The sequence below is a fragment of the Polypterus senegalus genome, chromosome 7, assembly GCF_016835505.1.
Source record: "Polypterus senegalus isolate Bchr_013 chromosome 7, ASM1683550v1, whole genome shotgun sequence".
Classification (NCBI taxonomy): Eukaryota; Metazoa; Chordata; class Cladistia; order Polypteriformes; family Polypteridae; genus Polypterus; species Polypterus senegalus.
The window spans coordinates 167,482,862-167,500,006 of record NC_053160.1 but is presented as its reverse complement, the minus strand read 5'-3'; the positions used below and the strand labels follow the sequence as shown (position 1 = coordinate 167,500,006).

General features: G+C 40.7%; 1 protein-coding gene across 4 annotated transcripts in view; it reads right to left on the bottom strand.

Moving 5' to 3' along the window:
* si:ch211-241b2.5 (programmed cell death 1 ligand 1) overlaps window positions 1–16,570 on the bottom strand; it is a 59,038-nt gene extending 42,468 nt beyond the window's left edge. For 2 of the 4 annotated variants that reach the window (XM_039759559.1, XM_039759560.1), the window contains exon 1: window positions 15,895–16,016. In XM_039759559.1, coding sequence (XP_039615493.1) covers window positions 15,895–15,958 — 64 coding nt within the window. In that variant the 5' untranslated portion in view covers window positions 15,959–16,016. Of the gene's footprint in view, window positions 1–15,894; window positions 16,017–16,326 lie in introns of those variants that run through there. The other 2 variants (XM_039759562.1, XM_039759561.1) reach the window with 2 other exon arrangements.
* Between the last annotated feature and the right edge of the window lie 575 nt (window positions 16,571–17,145).

The window sequence follows — 17,145 nt, the reverse complement described above, 5'->3', positions numbered from 1 at the left end:
TACAGGAAAAAACACTAAGAAAGGGAAACGTTTGCGATATTTTTACTGCTTATCCCGAAACTTGGACAATTCACAGAGATGTTGCACTGGTCTAAATGGCGTCACTATAATTGATTTAATACTGTCTGCCTGTAGCTTTCTTCTAGAAACCTGTTGTTATGCCATGATGAATGGGATACAAAATGACCACTAGCAAATCAAAAATCGAATGGTTGGCACAAACGAAAATAAAATGAATTAAATGTATTATATTAGAAGCAAAAGTCAGTCAGTCATTTTCCAACCCACTATATCCTAACACAGGGTCACGGGGGGTCTGCTGAAGCCAATCCCAGACAACACAGGGTATAAAGCAGGAAACAAACTCCGGGCAGGGCGTCAGCCCACCGCAGTAGAAGAAGAAGTAATAATTATAAATAAATTCTTATTGCAAACCTCCAGAAAACAAGGAATACAGAAAAAAAATAAATTCTGAATTTTCTTAACTAAAGTTACTAACAGTTCAAATTCTTGACATTGACGTTAGTCTGTAATGACCATGACTACCCCAGACCCTTTTTTGACTTGATAAGGAGCCTATCCTGGCCCAGACTACTTTGTCTTTGCTATACTTTGCTCACATTCTTCTCTTATGGAAAGACCTAAAGAGTTGCAGCCTACTGTAAGTCTGCAAGAAGGTTTTAGCAGCAGGGACATGCAGGCTACAGTGGCTCAAGTCTTTGCCATTTTGAATCTTTTATCCTTGTAGGAGAACACGGCCAACCAAACAGCCAATGTATTTATTTTTTCACCCTTTGACATATTTATTATGGATCTCCTATTAAAACCTCATTGATCTTTTCCAAACACAAGTGCCCACTACCTGTTAATTGTAAAAGATGGAAATAAAAGCAGTAATAAGCTATGTAGGCCACGACATCTATGGAAGCTGTGTTAAACATTTTCAAATGGTCATAGTGAAAAGAGCGAGAACTTTTTTGTTTAAGAAAGACTACTTTTATTAAGCTATTCTAAGTTTGCAAATTGACAAACTTGTCACTTTATTGTCTAAATCTTAGCTAACTAGATTTAAACCGAGCTTCATGGGCCCGACTGCGCTTGACAATGATCGGGCTTTTGGTTGGGTTCAGGTCAGTTTTCAGGTACGACTCTGTTCCCAAACTGGGTTTGAGTTTGTTTTCTAATAACTGAAAATTAATTAGGATCAGTTTATATTTTAAATGTATTTTTATTAGAAAAAATTCATACAGTAACTAAATTTGGGTGCTCACTCCCTCAGTCTCCCCTTACTTGTATATGGATCATAAAAGAATTACTTATCCTGGTGAAAGTGTCACACCAGAGAGGACTTTGTGATTTATGAATAAATTCGACACCAGGTGATCATTTCTAGTGGTTTTCTGTATATTTGCTCACAACTAACAGTTTTTGTGGAAAAAAAAGGTTTGATATAACATGTTGTCATGTGATCTGTTGTCCTTATGGTGGAAAGAGATTGCATTTAATTGATTGCTGGTAATAAGATAATAATTCTTCGATATGCTGATGAGAAAAAGTATGTGACTCCTTTAGCAACAACCACATTTATGTATAAATGTGTCTTAAAATGTGGTCTGAACTTCAACTAATGAACAAACACAATCTATTTCAACATAAAAATTGTCATATTGTTGTTGTACATATTAAATACATCATTCAGACATTCAGTTTAGGTTAAAAAAAAGTAAGTGAACCCTTAGGCCAATGACTTCAACAAATGCTAACTAGAGTCAGATGTTAACAAAATTGGAGTCCAGCCAATGATACGAGATTGGAGGTGTAGCTTACAGATACTTTGACCAATAAAAAAGATTTGTATATTTAGAGTCTGCTATTCATAAGAGGCATCTGCTGATGTGAACCATGCCTTGCCAAAAAAGAGATCCTAGAAGATCTATGATCAAGAATTGTTGAGTTGCATAAAGTTCAAAAGGGCTGCAAGTCATTTCAAAGAGTTTAGAGTCCGCAATTAGACAAATTGTGTATAAATGGAGATGATTTAGTACTTCTCTCCTAAGAAGTGGCTGCACAGCCAAGATGACATGAAAGGCACAACACAGAATGCTCAGTGAGGTAATAAAGAACCCTACAATAACAGTTAAAGGCTTGAAAGAATCATGGGAACTGGTGAACACCTCTGCTTATGAGTCTACCATACACAAAACATTGAACAGGCATGGCATCAATGGCAGGACACTAAGGAGGAAGCCACTGTTCTCCAAAAAAAGTTTTCCAAAAACCACCTTTACACTCCACAATGTTATTGAGAAATGTTTTGTGGCTCGATGAAACTAAAACTGAATGTTTCTGGAAGAGTATTCAAAAGAACATACGCTGTAAAAACCAATATAAAGACTTCATCCCAGTGGTGAAGTACAGTGCAAGGAGCATCATGATTTGGGGCGGCTATCTTGGAGGATAAAATTAATTCCCAAGTTTATCAAAGTATCCTACAGGATAATGTCAGGGTGGCTGTGCACCAACTGAAGGTCAGTAGAAGTTGCACGATGCCGCACGACGATGAATCTAAACATTAAACTAAATCTACGACAGAACGGCTCCAAAACACCCAGTGGAGACACTGTGGAATGACCTTGAGACCCCTTCACGCCAGACATCTTAACAATATGACTGAACTAAAATGGTTCTGTTAGGAAGAATGGTCCAAAGTTCCTCCTGAACGTAACACAAGTCTGAGTGCTTGTGGAAGTCAGGAAGTGCTTGTGAGAGGTTACTGCTGCTGAAGGAGGTTCAACCCGTTATTAAAATGTGTCATTAGCATAAGCATATTATGTTTGTCAGTACCTGTGACTTAGATGAAGATCAGTTCACATTTTATGACCAGTTAATGCAGAAGGTCAGATAATTGCAAAGGGTTCACACAACTGTAAGCTCTGAACTTTTGTTATGATGTGTTACTGTATATCAGGAAAATAAAGTACAGCTGGTATAATGTCTTGTCTGCCAATCAAATATCATCAGCAATTATGGACTATCGTTCTTTGCCAGGGTTGTGAAAATTATAGCGCCTTTTTTAGTTACATCCAAACTGTAAACTTAAAAACGTGGAAATACAAGCAGGTGCTGATTCTGTCCACCATATTCTAATGCAATAAATTCTGCCCAGGAAGATGGCATTCTCCCCTTCTGAGCCACCACTGACCAAAAAGGTCTCTGCACGTCACTGGGAATGCTCCGACACACAAAAATGAAAAGGACATTTTAATTAACATCATAATTGGAGCAACTTTACTCCAAAAAAATGTCAATTCTGTTTGTTCTGTTAAAATGAGATCTTGTACCAGCTGTTCAGATATTATATACACAAACATTACTTTTTTGTGTTCTAAAATACTGCAATACTGCAAATAATTTATATATGTTATTTAGATATTTTCTATTTCTCAAGCTTATCCCTTTTTTTTCCAGCATGTGGTCCAAGGAGTTGAAATCCATTTAAGGTTGCAGTGGGAGGTCATGAAGTGCACCTTTACCTTGGCTGATTTTGAATTGCCTTACGATTTCCTCTTTCTTTATTTGTAAAGATAACATGACAGAATTACAATATACAGGAAATGCCTGTAAACAGAACAATGAGGCTTCACTAAAAGGAAATTACTGAGATATGTATCTCAGGAATCTCCCTTTGCATCCCCTGTTATACAAAAGGTGACTATGAAATGGTGTGCTACCAATAAGCATATCACCCTCATGAAGGGGAGCCCCTAATGATTCCCAGCAAAATTCAGAAATATATAACAAAGGCCTAAAATCTCCTGGTTGAAAATATGAATGAGTGTGACTCGGACCCTTAGAGTCAACGAAAAGGAAAACAACACCGGACGTTCTCAATATTTGCTTAATTTTACAAAGCTGTGGATGTCAGTATATGGTTAGGGTTAGGGTTAGGGTTATGCTTATTAAATAATTGAATGGTCAGGAGGAAAGGGTTCAATGTAACTGTGACCTTGGTCCCCCAAGAGCTTGATTACTTCATAGAGGAAAAATATTTGGTTCCCGAGAGACCCATTCAGATGAAAGAACCAGAAAGAACTGTTAGATGTGTAACAGGCTCCATACAGTAAATAGCAATGACTAGATGGTCACAGATTTGTGAAATACCAATGGGTTTCTGATTTTAGAAGGACTCTTGCTGCATGCAGTCCTACAGACTACGTCCAGGTTTTTTACTCTGTTAGTGTCGTACTAGGTAGGGCACTAAAAATGTCTGTCTTTGTCTACATATTAGGAAGTTTTTAAAAGAACACAGAAACAACATCATATGCAAAGAGCCTGTCCCAGAATGACATGGTGCTTTTGCCAAGCAAATGTTCAACAAGGAACCACACAACTCAGTAAAGAACCACAAAATGCCATTAAAGAACCAGCATTTTTAAGAGTGTACTGTGTGTTGGTTTGATGTATGTGTGCCTTGGCTACCTTGCATGTGTTTCTTTGAACTTGCAGTATTGAATTGTGCTGAAGTTCTCTTTGATCTTGTCTCTTGTTACATATATATATATATATTATATAGGGGCGGCACGGTGGCACAGTGGGTAGCATTGCTGCCTCGCAGTTGGGAGAACTGGGTTCACTTCCTGGGTCTTCCCTGTGTGGAGTTTGCATGTTCTCCCCATGTCTGCGTGGATTTCCTCCGGGTACTCCGGTTTCCTCCCACAGTCCAAAGGCATGCAGGTTAGGTGCATTGGCCATTCTAAATTGTCCCTAGTGTGTGTGTGTGCACCCTGTGGTGGGCTAGCGCCCAGCCCAGGGTTTGTTTCCTGCCTTGAGCCCTGTGTTGGCTGGGATTGGATCCAGTAGACCCGCGTGATCCTGTAGTTAGGATATAGCGGGTTGGATAATGGATGGATGGATATATATTATATAGACACATCTCTTAAAACTCCTGCACACATCATCAGTGATGTTAACGAGGGTTATCTGGTGTTTTGGGTCTTTCACTATCAGACACGAACACCCAGGTGACCCAGCTATGGTTGACCAGGCCATTTGCTGCCCCACAATGGGCCACCTCTTCTGAACCAGAACCATCTCAAAGCCCTTTCTGTAATATTCTTGATGGCTCTTCTCTTTCTTCCTCTCTCAGCTGATGCCAAGAGTACTGAAGCTTCTATAAAATGATTGTCAAGCAAAAACCTCCAGCAGCCAGCATCAAATGGCATACACTTTGTCTTTCAGCCTTGTCTATGGAAGTTCCAGCTCAAGATCTTTTCATGAGCTTCTGTCAGTCGGTCATCTCATGGGATTGTCTGCTCCAAAATAATGATGTTCTTCATTGTTTCTGTGATGAAGAGGATGACTGGCCTCATGGAAGCTGAGGTGATGTGCCATGGAAATACCAGTCTTCTCTCCAAATCCACAGGCATTAAAGAAACTCCGAAATAGCATAATCCATGTGTCAGAACAGTGTAATGTCAGAGACGATGATTTAAAATGTCTCTCACCTCATCTTTTGGCAGTTGTATCTTTTGGCTAAAAATACTGCATATGCACAAGCTGACATTTGTAGTGAAACATTCCATGTGACAGCTCAGTGGGATTTTGCTACTTCACAAAAGAATCAAGTCCCACAAACTTCCCTTTGAAAATATTATGTCATGATGTGCGCAACATGCTAGTAATTTAATTTTTTTTTTTTTTTTTTTACTGGAACTGGAAGGAAGGACGATCTCTTTAGAGTTTTCAGTTGTTTCTGGTCAGAGATATGCGGCCTGAAAATTTCGTCAGGCATGGAAACACTGAACCCTCAGGAATGAATACTAGTAGTTCACACTAGCGATGGCAATCTCTGCATTAAGGGCATGAGGTGCTACCCTCCTGTCCAGCAGCAGATGCCGTTGTGCAGAAATTTTAAAAGTTGTAAACAACGTTGAGTGGTTAAATTCGCTAAAGTGTTTCTCAGATAAAATCTACTGGGCTTGCCGGGAACTTTGTTTGTTGAATATTTTACTGAAAATCTGCTGTATGGCCAGTTTAGATAAACTTTTCTTTTGTCAATGCCCATGATGCTTTGCAATGCCAGTGTGACATCACAGAGCTGTGTAGCCAATGTTGGATGGGACAAACCCTAACTATATAAACTGAATCCTAGTAGTTGATAACATTCTTCTTCCAGTATGGATTTAGTAAGAACTGTTTTACTGGTACGCTAAAATTTTGCTGAAAACTTGTAAATACATTTAAATACAAAACACACACGCAGAAGGAAACTAGCAATGTGTCAAGAGTTTTGGTGTTGTAATGTCTTTTGGTATGGACTTGTATGTGACTTGTGTGTAATAAAGGGTGTATCCTATAGATGGTAATACCCAGACTGCCTTGCAGTTGAAGCAAAAATAAAGGAGTGAAGAATCCAGGGGATTCTGGTAATATTCAGTCAGTCAGGCATTGTCCAACCCGCTATATACCTACCCACAGGGTCACGGGGATCTGCTGGAGCCAATCCCAGCCAACACAGGGCACAAGGCAGGAACAAACCCTGGGCAGGGCACCAGCCCACCGCAGGGCACACACACCCACACACCAAGCACACACTAGGGACAATTTAGGATCACCAATACACCTAACCTGCAAGTCTTTGGACTGTGGGAGAAAACAGGAGCACCCGGAGGAAACCCACGCAGACACGGGGACAAAATGCAAACTCCACACAGGGAGGACCCGGGAAGGTGATATTCATGTTTTAGTTTAATTTTTTTAAATTAAACTAATTTTTTAACAATATTTATTGCTATTTCTATTTCTCATTTTTATTATTTTGTGACATCACTGCACTGCTATTTGGTTTGTTGTTTTACTAAAGTCTCATTATGGCACATTATGCAACTTTTCCACCGATGTTCAGTTCAATCTTAGCGAGACGGGGGCATTCAACAGCACACTCCATGAAGCTGGTCGCCTGTTGTGACATACCCAGAAACTCCAACTAGTCCATGACTCGCCCAATCAAACCAGTTTGATTTTGTCTTTAGTCGTAGGAGTGGCTCTGTGCACATAAGAACTGACAAACAATGAATGCTCATTTGGAGGTACAGTGCAAGTGTTTTGGACCTCACAAACAGAGGAGAGTCTCGTCTGTCTGATGTCTCATGTGTTACATACCACAACTGAATGGAAAAAAGGAAAAAGGGCAGAGATTGTGCCTGAACTCACCATATGTACCTGTTAACCTTCACATAGCACCAGCACATCACAAAAAGAGGCAAGCAGGGCCATTCTGGTGTTGTGTTTCAACCAGCCCAACCTGCTGTGGTTCAAAAGCTGTTTTTATTTCCTTTTTGTTTATTTTAATATAGTGACTCATTTACTTTCTACGTATCTATGTGTTTACTGTTTTATTCTGGGTGGTTTGTGAGTGATTCCCCAACAGCCCTATAAAGGCTGAGGAAAACCACAGTCCCTTGCAATGAATTGAATGTACTATGTGGGTGTTGAGCTCTCCTGTGGTTCTTCTGCTATTTTGATAATTACTGATTTTCCAACCTTTGGTAACCTTTTGCTCTGTATTTTTTTTCATTGCTTCTTGGATTTCATATTTGGGACTGTTATTGCTATTTGTATTGCCTTCTTCATCTTTTCTGTTCTCCTTAGAGCTTATTTTGTTAAAGAGTATTTTTTTGACAATAAATCTTTTTATTTATAAATATTTCATGTTTGCCTTTTTAGCAGCCAGGGTTTCACTGTTCACCGTCCCCCATCCTCAAAAGCATTTTGGAGGTTTTTCAAACTTCTGTCCTTAGGAACCCTCTAGTTTATAACAGTTGGCACTCATTTGCTAAACATGACATGCTCCGGGATTTTCAGTCCTGTAAATTGACATGGTCTGGCAACAAGATTAGCAATGGCAGTCATCAAATCTGACATACCCAATGACTACAAGTTGCATAATGTGACATCAGCTTAAGGGAACTGCCATTTTGTAGTTTGCTTTTCATGGGCGCCTTATTGTGTATTACAGCAAAGTCCACTGCTACTCACACATGCCAACAACACTAACAACGCTTGACATTATCCTGCTGCTGCTACAAAAAGTGCTTGTGGAACAAATAAGGCCAGATCTTGCAAAAGACTTGTTCTGGGGTACTTAAAACAAATGATTACTTAGGGATTTGTTTTGATTTGACTGCATTTTAGGATTTTTGGATTCAGGTTAATAGTTTCTTCAGATCACCATTGTTTTAACCTCCGCCTCTTACCTGACTATTTCTTCCTGATTCGCCCTTACTTTAAATGATAAATCTCTGCCACTCAATTTATTTTCAAGTCTGTCTGGACACACAACAGTCCAACATGGATAAAATACAATTTTATAATTTTATAATGAAGTAAATAATACAATGAATGAACTAATTATATTAAAGACAGACATTGTCTAATCCCACTCACTATGTTGATTTCCCTTCAAACACACAATTACCAGAATTGTTCAAGCAAAACCGCAAATCCTCGCTCTTTTGCTATCTGACTAACAGATTTTAAACATTTTCAGCAGTCATGTGAGTAAACACTAAAGTTACAGGAAGACAGCAGCAGCCCCACAGTGGAGGCAGCAGGGTGTCAGTGGCTTTAAAGGTCACCAGGTCACCACCCTGCATGTGCAAACCGCAAGTGCTGCCGAGGCAGTAATAGCTGGATAAACTGCAAACCTCAGCCATTAAAGGTCATGTTACACTTGACATAATATTCTAAAACCTGCTTAATCCACTTTGGGATTGCAGGGGGCTACAGCCTAAACTAGAAACATCAGGAACAAGATGGAAACCATCCCCAGGTGGGACACCAATCTACGGTATCACTATGTGCATTCATGCATATGCCCGCTGTGCCAATTTAGGACCATCAGCAAACCACACACGCACTGATTTAGCTTGTGGGAGGAACACCAGCATACCCTGCAAATTCAGACATGGGGAGATGATCCAAAGTCCACACAGATAATCAACTAGTCCATTGTTCAAGCTTAAGTCACGGGTTCTGTGAGGCAGCAGCTGCTTAAGAAATGCAGCACACTAAACATTTTCTTCATGGCCACAGATGTTTTCATTTTGTTTAATGCAACCTGCCCTCACTAGCCTTAGACAAACAAAACTGGACTCATTGAGAGTGGAGGGACCACCGAGGCCTTGTCATGAATGAATGCACATATCCTATAAGGACACATCCACAAAATGAAATGCAAGGATTCTCAGTTCAAAATCCTGTTTGCTATTACTGAAGACTTTAAGTGCCCATCTAATGGAGAACCTTTATGTAAGTATTTATCCATAGTATTCACATGTATTTGGGGGCTGCAGTGAGCAGTGGGTCCTGGATGATTCTACACCTGCTTATTATCCACGTAAAGTTTTCACATTCTCTGCATTTCTGTTTGAGTGTCCCACCAGGTACTCCGGGGCCTTCACATCACCAAAGACATAACGTCTGACTTAACTGGCCATTTAGTCTTAGCCCTGTGTGTTTGTGATGGGTGGGTGTTTGTATGAATGGGATCTGTGAAGGACTGGCACCATGTTCAGTATCTGATCCTTGCCTTGTGCCAAGTTCTGCTGAGATAGTCAGGAAGCGCTACTGTGGCTAATGTATAAATATATAGAGTGGCATATGGCTGGGGCACCTATATAGTGAAAACCAGGGGAGAGACAACATATTCAGGAGATTACTTCCCCCAAAATGCTAGAGGGCAGCCCCCCTGTATTGCAGCGATGCTTCAGACTCCCACAGGGCTCCTAAGAGGTTGGACTTTGGAGCAGCCCAGCTGGGATCCATGGGCACTGCCAGGGGGTGTTGCAGGAATGGCTAAACCCTATGTGGCAGCTTTTCTGCCAAAGACAGAAGTGCGGCTGGAAGAAGGTTGTCAAGCACCTGGAGTACTTCTGGGTGACTTAGAAAAGGAGCCGGCCGCCACTACTCCGGTAGCCAGGGTTGGGAGGATGTGAACAAAGCTTGCTGGAGGAGTAGTGGTGTAGAGAGAGAAAGAAGAGGAAGGAAAGAGTTTTGTACTGTAAACTGTGCAGGAGGGAAACGGGGGAAGGCAATTCCCACTATATATATATATATGTTTATATATATATATTATATATACATATATACATATACATCTACTCTATATATATAAAATCCTACGCCTAAAAATGCAACGATTTTATGCCACTTTTTTGTCACGCTTTAAATTGGGCTTATTTTAAAACCTACATATATATGTTTGGTATCATTCTTTTCAGAATTTATCAAACTTTTATGTGATGTTGTTAGATTTTCAGATTCTTATTCCATTTTTAAATTATAAACAAAAAAATATAAAGAACTCACGTCCCAGAAAATGAGACATTGTGCCAAGGGATTTAATCATGCCTGGGGCCGGAAATAAAGACAAAGAGTAGGACAGCTGCTGTACAGACGTTTAAATGTACAAAGCACCACACGAGATGCAGATCACACGACACAGCAGCTGATCGAGCAAAGAGGAGGTAAAAAAAAACCCAAAAAACTGTATTTGTTTCCCATCGTATCACCGTTTAAGAGGGGGTTTTGGAGGAGCAACCACGTCTCCTTGGGGTGCATTCAGCCCCCATCTTCACAACGCGAGTGGCAGACTGGCCGCAACTGGGGGTTGGGCGCCAAATATATATATACAGTAGAGTCTCGCTTATCCGACATAAACGGGCCGGCAGAACGTCGGATAAGCAAAAATGTTGGATAATGGCAGGTGTTAAGAAACTATGTTATAATTTTACACATTACGAACCTAATAATCATGTTTTACAACAAAACAACAGACTAAATTAACTGAAAAAATGAACTTACAGTTACAGAATTGTCTGGAGTTAAATATAGTATGTACTGTACTTAAAAAGTTCAGTCCTGCGATGATTTAAAGACATGTTTGATCGTAGTCTGCTTTCCTGACGAGTGCCGTTTCTTCGCTGTCAAGTCTCGCCATCATTATGTCAATTCCTGTAGCTTCTTCTTGTTGCTCAATGTAATTAATTGCAGTTTCTAGAGTCTTAACTCCGTCACTCATATAGTCAACATCCGTACGAGCATATACTGTTTTCTACAGCATTGTGACTGCGTGTGTGTGTTTGTGCTGTGACGTGCGAGTCCCCGTCTTGCACCTGAAAACTCGAAGCTGAGTATCAGTACTTTTAGCAACACCAGCTTGAAACAGCAACAGCGCGGTTATTTATTGTAGCAGGATCTGCCATTCTCCTATACACAGACACAGCAGTCAGGCAGGGTCATAGCCAAGTAGTACTGTGCCCTGCGCATTTATAATGTTCCTTGTTTCTTGTATCACCCATCGATGGCAGGCGCTTATAGCATGTCCGTGATCTTTTCGGATTGGCCTTTATGGCGAACTGCTACAGCGCTGGGTGACTGCGATTGCTTTGGGACGTTCTTCCGCGTGTCGTCCAGTTGGGTGGAATCCTACAAGAGTTTAGAAACTCACTCACACCAGCCATGATTCTTTTCAATGGTAAAGTGCAGGTTAATTTGCTTTATTTATTTTTACTTTATATTATGTATTAATCATTTTTATATGAATAGTTTTGGGTTGTGGAACGAATCATCTGAGTTTCCATTATTTCTTATGGGGAAATTCGCATTGATATACTACTGTACGAGTGCTTTGGACTGCGTGCACATTTCCAGAACGAATTATGCTCGCAAACCGAGGTTCCACTCTAATTAGCTGCGGTAGAGTCGGGAGCAACAAAAAATAGACTACGCTCACGCTCGCAACTTGCAGTTCTTGTTGCCGATTGATGCATTTTTTTTTTTGTGGTGGGACGTCGGATAATACGGAATGTTGGATAAGTGAAGGTAGGATAAGAGAGACTCTACTGTATACACATACAGCGCCCTGTGTTGGCTGGGATTGGCTCCAGCAGACCCCCGTGACCCTACAGTTAGGATATAGTGGGTTCAATAATGGATGGATGGATGGATATACACATACACCAAAATCACCAGTGTTCTATTAATTCTTAAATTGCAAAAGTAACCCTTAAAAGTGGACATGGAAAGAATGGACCCATAAATAAAATTAAGCTGTTAGTTTACCACTAGGGATTTTACAGTATATAACCACATAGATGTGTTTAGGGAACATCTTATTGGCTCTTAGAAAGGACACTTTATTTATTCAAAAGATCTACTGGAGTGCGGCAAACAAGTTCTCTGTTCTACTTTCGCCACCCTTACTAGACCAAGTTTTTGCTAAGCATATACAGACGGATAACAGAGACAGCACAAAAAATAGTAAATCATCCTATGGACTGGAAAGTTACTAGGAATATTAGAAAGTTAAATGACATAACTTACACATGGCGAAGCTATGCCATGTTTTGGATGAGGCTAAAGGAATTCCTTTGTTGTATATTAGTAACATAAAACACACAAAAAACAAAAGACAATTTCCATCACACAGACAAACACCGTCTATCTAAGTAATCATGCTGCACAGTCTGATGGCTTCTGGAGACCTCTGATTGTGTTCCCTGCAGCATTGCGGAAGGGATGGCAGGTGGTCTGGGTTGCCATGCAGAGGCTGTGACACGTTCTTCATAATCTTTCTATTGCTGTCTCCACAGACTCACGACTGGTCCTAAGAACAAAAGTTGATTAACTTGTTCACAACTTCTGCTTATCCCAGCATGTCACTGCATACAAAATGCACACCGGCAACTCTGGTCTGATCAAACCTATTCAGAAATGTTCTGCCCACACAGAAGGGCCTGATCAATGACTCTAGTTGACCACTGCCTTTTACTTGTATGGCTTCAGTGTTTGCAGCACAGGCCTGATTTCAGTCCAGACACCCCTCCTCATCTCAACTTTGCTGCCAAATGGAGATGTGAGCATCACACCATCTGAAGTCCTGCACCAACTCCTTGTGTTGGTGATGTACCTCTCATGACAATTTCCCCACCCAGCCTGTGTATTCTTCTCCTCCTGTCCACCATTTATACACCCCATGGTTGCAGAGTGGTCTGGCTAGGATGTCTATTTTATTTGCTCACTTCTTTCTCTTAAGAAGCATAAGTTACAAAGCAGGAACCAACCAACCAATCCCGACATTACAGGGCACCAGAAACAAGGGACAGCACATGAGAACTGATCTCATCCTGATGCTCACTTCAAGCAACCATCCAGTGACACAGAAACATTTATATTATGGAAATCTAATGACCACAGTTCTCTCCAGAATTGGTTTGACCAGATTCAATGTTTTTAATCAACAGATTTGCTTCTGTTATTGCTCATGGTGGTCAGTATTTCTCATTATTGTCACATGATTATCCTTATTTAAATATTTATACTGGAAACACGTGATTATTCATCAAAACCAGCGTTATAATGTTGGTTATGGGGAAACCCAGCAGCCACAGACTTTAACTGTCTTGAATTTCATCTTTAGTTAGCTGCCTCATTTCTACAGCAGACAGACAATGTGGCCTTGAGAATTAAATTCTGACCTGAGAATCTCCGTCACTTTACCTCCAGTTCTATGACAGCTTCGTACGTCAACTTGGGGCTTTGGATTTGTGGAAAATTAAAAAAAAAAAGAAGGCACTGTATAAAATAAAGGTTTTGAGCCCTTGTTTCTCTAAGGAGTTTACTCCCATAAAGGCATCCAAATATCTCTGATAAACATGCAAGTCACAAAAAGCTGATTATTTGTGCAAATGATGATAAGTGAGAAGTATCCAATTCAGCAGTTTTCTCGTTGCATTAATTAGCAGAAAAGCCTTGATGAGCATCGATATAAAATAAATTATGTAGAATCTTAACAAGCCAGGTTAGCGCTTGTAAGTTATATTTGTTTAAAGAGCCAACATATACTTGCAAAATTGTTTTGAAGAGTTAATGAACCCTGCTGGGTATTTCTGGATTAACATAAAAATGGTTTTATGAACATATATATTTTATTTTTAATATCTGATTAGGATTTTGGTTAAAATGAGAATCTCCAGTCACTGTATTCATTAAAAGGTGCCAACCTGTTCTAGAACTGTATGTTCTGTGCAATCCATCGTTAAAAATAAAGGAGCCCAAGTGGCTCTTCAGAGCGATGCCATTGGCGAGTCATTTATGGTTTGCAACCAAACATCCACCTGGAGGCTCCAGAAAAGACCCCTCATTTAGATCCCTAACAAGTTCACTAAATAGGCATGGACAGATGATAACAGATTTGTGGCTCTTGCTGCTCAAAGTAACACAGGCCAAGTTCAGGTTTTCTTGATGTGTTGTATCCTGCTAGGTAGTCTACTATACAGGGTCATACATGCGTGTCTGAGGATCGCTTTTCGGGCTCATCAGAGGTATGTAACACCACTTCAGGACAAAGAGGATGCGCTGTCGCTATTAGTATCTTTTCTTTTTTCCTCTACAGCACTGAGAAGGCGCCCAGTGAGGGCACCTGCCCCTGACCCTTCCAGTCTGAGCCCTAAATATTCGGGGTATCCGCTTTGGAATTGAACAGAGTGCAGGGTGGGGTTCCTCCCAGGCCAGATCCATTCAACCAAGGACAAACCAGGATGGCTAAACCCTTTTCTACATTTTGCTTTTCTGCACCATTGCATGCCTGTTTTTATTTGTCCTTCCAATTTAAATTAAACTGAGTTACCCAGTTGGCGCCTGAACATTTCATTTGGACTCACTCCTTGCTTCACTGGACCACAACTGCAAAGATTTCTGTTTTGACCTTTTTAAAAGTTCAGGGGAACCAATTACATACACAAAGAACCCTTCCTGAATTTAAATAGTTCTTTGTCATGCAACGGCTCTCTATGAGAAACCACACAAGCCAGTAAAAGGTCATTAAAGGACGTTATTTTTAAAACTGTACAGTAATCAGATCCTGCTGATGGCTTGTGTTGTACATAACAGCAAAACAAATGGCTCATTTTGACAAATATAAACTGATTGATTTACACATTTAGTAATTGTTATTGCTGAGGTTCTCTCGTGCGTCCTACGTGTCTTCGTGTGTTGTTTTCATGATCTACCCGGGCAGGCACTATATCGATTTGCTCTCAGCGCGGATGTGAGGGTGCGATGCTGACTCCCCCCAAAAAAATAATTCTGAAAATGTCTGCTCAGACGCAAGATTGCTTAGTTTTCTGCTGTTTATGAATGAAATAATAGGTGTTTATCAATTGACCAGTGTCGTTATCTATTTGAAAGCCGATCGGTGAGCGGTGCTTAAAGTTCTCCGAGCGAGTCTCTACTCCAAGGACGCCCTGCTGTCACGTAGTGCCAAGTGAGAATTAGATGATGATGTTCTCCCCGTGTCTATGTGGGGCTCTCCGCGTTCAAAAGGCTTCTGTCCATGTCGCAGTACATTTTATCTGGAACAACCACGCCAGCCTAGCACTCCGCGATGGAGGCCGCCACAGACGTAAACTTGACGATCGATCTTCGTTTAACTTTCGCTGCTCCCTCACCGGCACCCGGTCCGGCTGAAAGTGAATGAGCGAAGCCGGCCTTTACTCGGCACGCGCTACCGTTCCAAATGTTTAGAAAATGGATTTGGTGCTCAGTACTAAAGAGAACTCGGACCAAGTGGGCTTCTGACTGCGGGTGCTCGTTTCATTGGAGCCCCGCTACATTAAGACTCACCCCTGACCGATGACTTATTCATTCGTTTTCCTTCTTCGAGATTGTCAAGGTGAGTCCGCGCTGAAAAAGTGAACTGACTCGCATAACGTTTCTGTAACATGTTAATACTGCTACTACCACCACTTTTTCTTGTAATAATGCTACTACTACTACTACTACTACTACTACAACTAATAATAATAATAATAATAATAATGCTGTGAGACGCACCCACATGCTCACCTGGCGCCGCTCCGACGCGCACTGGTCCTGCATGGACGCCTGATGCCCACATGAAGCTACTCACGACTCCTCTTTCTGTTCCATTCCTGTCAGACAGTTCTGCCTTTCAAGCTGTTTCTAGCGTTGATGTAAATCAAACCTGTTAACTTCCCCAAAACACAGCTTCATGACTAAGGGATTCCCAGCACATTAAGCGCAAGGGTATTCACTACTTCCCGACTAAGAGAACTTTATTCAGATTTGTTAAAGAACATTTTCAGAGATCGTTGGATCATTGAATCAACGGGCTATTCGCAGTGTATACTCAACAGTGCCGTCTAATTTAAGAGACAGATATCAAAATTATTAGAAATCTAAGACAGAAAAAGGAAATTAAACGGCCATAGAATGTCTACAGTATAAAAAGTACGGCTTGCCTACCGTCAAATTTGTTCTAACTTTTCTCCCAAAAGACCCAAGAACAACTGGCGTCGCGATCAATGCAGAGTCCTACTTCCAATGCGATGCTGTCGGGGCATGCTCTACCCCTGGCAACTGGAATAGATTAAGCGGGTTCCAAGAAGGTTGCATACATGAAAAGATGGATAACTGATAGATGGGTTTTATTAAACGCCGGTATTCCGTCGCACAACTGTCACGTGTGCGCACACCTGTGTTCGGTGGCTTATTCCATCAAATCCTTTCTTACATGGTGGCAGTTCAGCGTTTAAGTAAACTTCTCGTCCGCTTCATTTGTTCAAATAAAAGCCCCCATGTTAGGACAATCACAATGATGTTCTGAGTCACTTATTTATTTCTATGCGTCGTCACTTTTTTCATTCTGAACAGTCCGTGTTGCTTATTCGTTCAAGAAGCAGCATCCGATCTACGATTCATAAACAATTTAAAAATATCATTTCAGTTCCACGTGAATAAACTGCCAGTCAAAGCATGTGTAGCAGAGCTGTACGAGGGGTTTAACCGCAAAAGTGTCGCGCGCCATTCGAGGGCAAGTTTACTGTCTGATGTGCAGTATGATAAAACTTTTATTTCTGTTCTCCAGTAATATAGTGGCAACAAAAAGCCACTCACAATATACAGCATAGGTAATTATGGCATTGGTATAGAGGCATTATGTTATGTATATACAATCATATACTCATAAATATACTAATATATAGTATAATATATACTAATATATATAAAGACAGGGTCGGCGCCACCATTAAGGTTAATTAGGCATTCGCCTATAGGGCGCAG